The sequence below is a fragment of the Girardinichthys multiradiatus genome, chromosome 2 (assembly GCF_021462225.1).
Source record: "Girardinichthys multiradiatus isolate DD_20200921_A chromosome 2, DD_fGirMul_XY1, whole genome shotgun sequence".
Taxonomy (NCBI): Eukaryota; Metazoa; Chordata; class Actinopteri; order Cyprinodontiformes; family Goodeidae; genus Girardinichthys; species Girardinichthys multiradiatus.
Window position 1 is genome coordinate 12,937,469 of NC_061795.1, and position 7,458 is coordinate 12,944,926.

Sequence of the window (7,458 nt, forward strand, 5' to 3'; positions counted from 1 at the left end):
CCATCCATCACCAGATAATGAAAGAAGTTCTTACCTAAGAACTGAAAGATCTTTGGGGGCAGCTAACATCTGAGAAGACGTCTGGGCAAACATAGGATGAGAAGGATGAAAATGACCAGTGGCCAAGTTGTTGAAGGGAAGCTGTTGAGATTCCTTGGGTGGCTGCCCCTATTCTAAATGAATGGCTAGAAAACTGACCGGGGCCAAGTTGCATTGGGTTAGTCTGTCTAAAATATATGAAGAACCAGGAGGCAGACATAGGGCTGTGTTGAGAAAGAAGGGCATGATGGGGGATGTTTGAGTGCAAATTTGAGCATGGCTTGAAATGAGCAGAACCATAGAGATGAAACGTAGGCCTTCCCTTTGGGATATTGAGATGGCGTTTGAAATGATCAGGTTAGAACTCGAGGTCTGAAAAGACTAAATATTTAGAAAGTTATTAGATTAGACTAATATTTTATTAAATACTCTTAACTTGAAAACCTGTAGAGGCCTTAAACATCATGGAGGCTGACCAGAGACAGTCCAGCTGGACATGATTGTTATTGCATCTAAAGCTTGCTAGGTCAATTTGCATGTAAATGTAAATGGTCAGTGGATTGGTCTAGAGTCTCACATGCACAGCAATGAAGTGACTTGTATGCACCGTCATGATAATTACCAGAGGTTTGAGATTCTACAGGAATTTTGTATTAAAATGATGAACTCACAGATGAGCCCTGAATGAAAGGGTTCCCCACGTCAGCTTTGAGAGGAAACCATTTTGACTTCATTTTATTTAAATTAATTTAACATATTTTTTTCTTTTTTCTTTAAATTACACATAAGACTCACATAGGGAAAAACTGAACAGATGACGTCTTTGAAAATACTAAGGCAGCTAAAAAGCTCGCTAAAAAGATATCTTAAAATCGAGGATCAGGGGATTTAAGACGCTGTAAAGCTATCAAAAGAAACGAAACAATGGTCAAACTCAGATGATGGTAAGATAAGGGAAACCAGATTACAGAGCTGCTCCTGCAGAATCGTGAAACAGAGCCTGGGTGGGATGTTTAGAATGCATGGGAGCATAATATCTGCCTGAATGAAACTGAAATGAGATGTGAGAAACACTGAATGCTATGAAAGGCAGCTGATTACTGAAAAGAAAAAGAAATGGAGAGATACATCTCACCTAGAGACGAGCTGGTCCGGCATCAGTGAGGGTGAACACCGGTGGGGGGGGCCTAGGAGTAGGCAGAGCCTCAGGTGGAGCGGGGAAGGAAGAAGTGCTGACGTGGCGAAGTTGGAAGCGAATTCCTGGAGCTGCTGGTGAACGATAATATGGAGCGCTGAAGATAATCCGTGGAGGGAATGAACAAAGCAGGGAAGATTGAGGGACACGTGGAGTAGAAGAAGACGTGGAAGCCTGGTGCTGGATGATCGCTCGGAAGAGAAGCTGCTGCCGGAGATGCCCGGGTGACGTGGCGGCTGGAGCCGGGTTGCAGGCAGCACTATCTCGACGCTTAGAAGGACAATCGAAGGATTTCTTAAGGCGTTTTCCAGATGAGGTGGAAGGGAACAAGATGGAAAGGGAGAAGAATCATGATGAGGTAGGAACGTGGCGAGGTGGGACGATTCTGAGTCAGCACGCTCTGAGCTAGCAGGAAAGGAGGAACGAGGGCTAGTATCCGTTGCGAGCAGTGTGAGGAACCGGCCAATTTGTCAGACTCGTAGACGGACATGATGCGACGAACATCTAAGCTCGGCATCCAAGGTTGGAGATCCTTAAAAGCAAAGCCTTGAAGGGTGATTGGTTGAGGAGGAATGCAGACTTGGCACTGATTGGTTGGAGCCGAGACACATGATGGAGTGATAAGGGCTACTCCGGTGGTGGAGGTGAGTCTTCCAGATTGAATTTTTGTCAAAACTCCATATTAAATGAAACTATTTTTTTCTAGTCCGGCAGTTGATATTCTTACAAAACTTTTTCATTATTTTAGTACAAAAACATGTGAAATCTACCAAGGGTTTGTAGATTTCACTGATTCAGACCACCTGAAGCTCCTCCGGTCCTGCAGTACCAGATGGCAGAGTCTGTCAACCTGCATCCAGAGAGTTTTGAACCAGTAGGATGCAAGAATGGTAACTCCAGCAGACATATACACAGTTAACTATGCTACAGGTTACACAGATGCCCTTGAGCCTTTACCTAAATTTAAAATTGCCTTCCAGGTGGGTGTCAATCATATTGAATGAATTATTGTATAGTAGCCATTTATAATTCATTATTGTTGTGCTTATTGTAGCATTCTTATCACACTGTTATTTTGTTGTGACGAATAATATTTCCTGCCATCAGAGGGAGTGCAAATTCACAGACACGAAGAGGAGATGTGCAGGCTAATCAAGAGGATACTGGTGTACCTCATACTAGCTAGGCCCATTCACTGTCCCTCTCAAGGAGGTGGAGTATGGAGAAGGACATCAGTTGGCTGATGACGAGCTCTTTATCAGAGCAGAAACAAAGGCATTCATGAAAAGAACAGCTCCCTTTGTCCCTATGCTGTTGTAGATCTGCGAGAAGATTCTATGGAGCAGTGATTCAGAAGATGTTATCCTCCTTTCCTCTCGACCATCCACTCCTGAAGGACATGAAAGTGCTCGAAAGTGCTCACCTCGACATTACTCCAGGGACAGGTAGATGCTAGAGTCAGCTCCCCGTGGATAGACTGAATGGATGAACATTGCAATATTACAAATATTGAAAGGGTGTTTAGGATGGTGAGAAAGATTGTTACAAAGAATAAGATGTCATTAGACAACAGCAATGTTTGTGCTTTACTGTCATGTAAAATCTATTGCTCTGTCCCAGCCCACAAATATACTCTGTCCAAAAAAGTGCAAAGGATGCAAAGTCTGCAACAAATCTGTATAATAAGTCTTTAGTGAATGCCAGAGAGCCACCTGAGTGAACACGAGAAATATAATAAAATGTGTAATGAAAATAAAATGTAAATGTTTAACTTAAAGACAGGCAAATGTGTATATAAACTGAAAATGTGTAAAATAAATAAATTCACTTTTGTGTTATAACATAGGAATGTCTACAGCATTTCAGTGTCAACAAAGGTAGGCCTCTCAGATTCTGATCACCTTATTGTTGTCTATAAGTGGCTATTTTAGATATCTTGTACATCTGTCAAAACGTATAGGATACTGGAGCTTGGTCAAGGTGGTGGGACGGCTCGCAGCTGGTGCCGAAAAATGTCTCTTATTTTTAAATCCAAAACTTGACAGGTATACTTCTGTACACAACACCACACTGGTAAGACATACAGAAAAACTCAGTTTTACTTGTTCCAGTTGTAAATCTGTTCTGTTTATACCCAATGTCCAAAATCACCTCAGGCACAAGTGTGGCACCAATAAAAAATCAACACATAAAACAGATAAAATGTTTAAGAAATGTTTTGAATCAATGATGACAGAGCCCTCTCTAATCTGGCTCTGAAAACAGCCAGCACACATTCATGCACAATATAGACTACCTCTACCAGGGATGCTGGGGCTCTATATCACTGAGTTATCTCCATCTGCCCAGACAGCCATTTATTCCCACTGCTGGAGCATTTTGGGCCAGTTAATCATTCACACGTTTTTCCGTGTACCACCCTGTCTGCCACCATTCATTTAGATTGTCTCCCATTTTTCAGCCATGTGGTTTGGGACTTCTTCCTTTTTTCTTGCCTTTTGGTTTTGGGGATTAACTCACTGCGGCACCCAGACAAGGCGTGATGCCAACATAACAGACCAGGAGCTGTTTTGGGGCGCTGACCAATATGATTTTTCAGTGGTGCTTCCAGCAGCTGCTACAGAATGCTTCTGGCACTTTGCTCACCACGGTGAGAGATTTTATCTGAGCTTTATGGTGAGTTGGCACATTAATCCAGTGTAGTTTTAATATTTACTTTTTTGTTGCAATGGTAAAAATGGTTCTTTCTTAACATGAGAAATTTAACAACATTTTGTGAAATGCACACTTGAGATAAAGAAAAGATTATTTCACATTTTTACACCTCATTAGCTCTGACTTTTTTCACACTGTAAAGATGTTCACAATATATGACAAATTTTGCTAAGTCAATTAGAACCTGTAAGACAAAGCTGTAAGAATTTTACTTATTGATACCGGTCATGGGTAGCAGTCCTAAAATAATGGGCTTTATTCCATTTGAAGGTCCAGTGGGTAACAGGAGTCGGCCTAGACAGGCACCTATCAGTCACTGTTAATGCTCCAAGCAGTCTGTTGATATCCACTGTTGATGATGCAAAGGGTCAGATCAACTTTGAGGTCAAGGAAACAGGTATCTCTCTGTTCACTGTTGCAGTTATATACATGTGTTTCGTTACTATTCAAACACTGATGATATTCTTAACATTTGAGCTTTATTCCAACAGCAGAATAACTGGGTTTTATTCAATTCTTGCAAGTGATCTGTTGTATTTCAAACTTAAGCTAATCCCCGAGAATGTAATGAAATGTCTCATGTTTGTTTAAACTTCCACCACTGAATTCAACAGGAATTAACAGCGATTCAAAACATTTTCGAAGTGACTCTGTCCCAGCATTTCTTTGCAGCAAAGCAAAAAGGAAATGGAAGCATACAGGTACTCACATATGTAAAAAAGTATAAAGATCAAAAAGTAAGAATGGACTGTAGAGTGAAGGCAAAACGTTACAACATAAGAAAAAGAAATACAGTACAATTAAAAAAATGTGGGGGGGGGGGCTCAGTAAACAGTATTTGTATTTATTATAAATATGTAAATAAGCATTTATGTAGCCATTTAAGTGAAATAACCATGTTGTTTATTAATACAAAATAAAGAGTAATGACTTAAACAGCGACATGTGAGTGTGGATCAGTCACTAGAAAATGCTAAGTAATTATTCTCAGGTTTGCATAAACTTTAGCTCAACCATTGCAGAAATCTTAGAAACTAATCAGCACCGCATTATGTTATATATTATTGTGTTTAAAACACATTACCTCCAGAAACCTGAAGGCAACTGTACAAGAACGTCTCCTGAAGAGATGTGTAAATGTTTTTGAAAGAATAGGCTACTGAACATTTTAAACATTTCCACTCTTATTTAACATTTTTTGCACAAACATTAAATGCCATCTATTGGTGGAGTGCTGTATCCAAATTCAGTGGCTGCATCGAAGGACTGGTCTACGTAGGCCGGGTGGACGGAAGTGATCGGCTGTGAATTTGGACAGTCTAGCCTTCACCAGCTGTTCCCGCACTTACCTCAGTGTAACTTCAATGGCCTAGCAATTGTGACAGCATGACACACAGAACTGTGAAGCCGTAAAAATGGAGTCCGACAGTTATCCCCGCTGTCTCCACTGTATATAACTGCACATGGTTTTCATTTACCCTTTATATATTCCCATGTTATCATTTTAATGACCTCCAAAATTCATGGATTCTAATTTTTACAGAGGCAATGTCAATCATTAATCAGCACTCAATTTTACCATGTTCAGTATTTCACACCTTCAATTAATTTTTGTTACTTTGACCCTTCGTGGTAAATAGCAAATGGACTGAACTTATGTAGCACCTTTCCAGTCATACTGTCCACTCAAAGCGTTTAAATCTAGTGTAAAGCTAGAGCCATATTCACCGAGACGCACACAGATCGGTAGGCAATTTGAGGGTGAGTGCCTTGCCCAGGGGCACATCAACATTTAGCAGGAGAAAACTGGAATCAAACCCACAACCCTTGGATTGCAAGACAACCACTCCTCTCACTGAGCCACAGCCACCTCATAGCTCTGAAACCAAAAACCATAATGTGGGCAAAAAAAAACAAGAGATCTGTGAGAAGGAAATGCTTTTCCACAGCACTGTACCCCCAACAAGGATGAATAAAAGCTTGAATCAGATAAAACTGTTAACAATGAATCACAAATTTAACATTTTCATTTTTGATGTAATCCTGCATAGAATCAGTCAACGAAATAAAGCTAACCTTTTACAATCTACTTGGCCCCTGAAGTGGCAGTTGTGTCTGAATCTTCGATTTGATGTTTAATCTCTTACCTACCCAGGTTTCTATCAGATGTGTTTGAGCAACTTCCACAACCGCTTCAGCACAATGCAGGTCTTCCTGAGCTTTGGTGTTTACTATGACAAAAACCCAAACCCTTCCAAAGTCAAGGGGGAGGACACGAAGGAGGAGGAGAAACTGAACAACACGCTTAGCATCATTGAGGTGCACACAGATGCCTGGTATTTCTAGTTCTTTTGGGCCTCCTGTATTGTTACTTCAAATTTGAACAGAAAAGAATGTTTGTTATGCATGTCTTCACTAACTTATTAGTTTTCAGCAAAATTAAAAATTATGTTTTCAAATACAGAATGCACATTAAATAACTACGCAAAGTTTTATCTGTAGATATTTACAAATATTGAGAAGTACATTTTAAAATTAAAAACAATGTTACTGAGGTTTTACTACATGATGGGTATGCTGATCGGACATGTCTGGTTTGTTAAGGCATTTGCATGTCTGCCACACATTTCTTAACGCATGTTGTTAAATGACATCATAGAACTGCATGAAATTACTATTAATATAGGCCCAAACAGAAATCATTCATAAGCCCTTCCTTTGATTAGAATTATATTTTTTAAGAATTTTTTTTATCTGCCTTTTCAGAGTGCATCCAATACAGTGCAGCGCCACATCTTCCACATGTTTCGCTACTACAGCTTTGGACGCATGAGGAAGAGCGCAGACTACTTCCTGCTGCAGTCCAACTCCCAGTACATCACATGGTGGTCGATGGTCCTCAGCTTGCTTATCGTCACCTCTGGGTACCTGCAGCTCCTCTTCCTCAAAAGCCTCATTGTGAACAAAGCTGAGAATGAAAAGCCAAGATGCTGACAGTCAGCAGATTGTCCAAACCAAGGAAAATCTTGAGCCAATTTAAAACTCCTCCTTATTTTGGGTCTGGGTGAAACATGAAATAAAGATTTAAAAACCTCTGATTAGAATTCTGCTTTTAATTTACAATTACAGTTAGCATGGTTTAACATCCATATGCAGTTTGCTTCATTCCAGCTCTACAGTTACATCTCTAAAAAAAATTGAATATTGTGGAAAAAGTTAAATATTTTTGTCCATCATTTCAAAAAGTGAAACTATTGTACAGAATAATTCCACCTAGAGTGAAATATTTCAATTCAATTCAATTCAATTCAATTGATCCCCGAGGGGAAATTAGAATTCCAGTACAACCCATCCAAACATACATCATGACACAAGACAAGGGGGGGACGGGTCACCGAGGCTTTGCTGCCCACTCACAGGCGCTGCCCTTGCTAGATGAGAAAAGAGGCCACATTAGGAAAGTAGAGGGAAAAAATCATATTTCACACTTTATCCTTAGCAGGATACAG

At 40.2% G+C, this 7,458-nt stretch overlaps 1 protein-coding gene across 2 annotated transcripts; it reads left to right on the forward strand.

Moving 5' to 3' along the window:
* The first annotated feature begins 3,371 nt into the window (after positions 1 to 3,371).
* On the forward strand, positions 3,372 to 7,044 carry tmed6 (transmembrane p24 trafficking protein 6). Of its 2 annotated transcripts, none has more exons than XM_047384297.1 (4): positions 3,372 to 3,910; positions 4,220 to 4,346; positions 6,105 to 6,268; positions 6,716 to 7,044. In XM_047384297.1, exons 1-4 carry the CDS (start codon positions 3,698 to 3,700, stop codon positions 6,941 to 6,943), a joined length of 732 nt encoding a protein of 243 aa, XP_047240253.1. In that variant the 5' UTR covers positions 3,372 to 3,697; the 3' UTR covers positions 6,944 to 7,044. The 2 variants fall into 2 exon arrangements, with proteins under 2 accessions (XP_047240253.1, XP_047240258.1); XM_047384302.1 differs by having other exon boundaries at positions 3,653 to 3,884.
* The last annotated feature ends 414 nt before the right edge of the window (positions 7,045 to 7,458 follow it).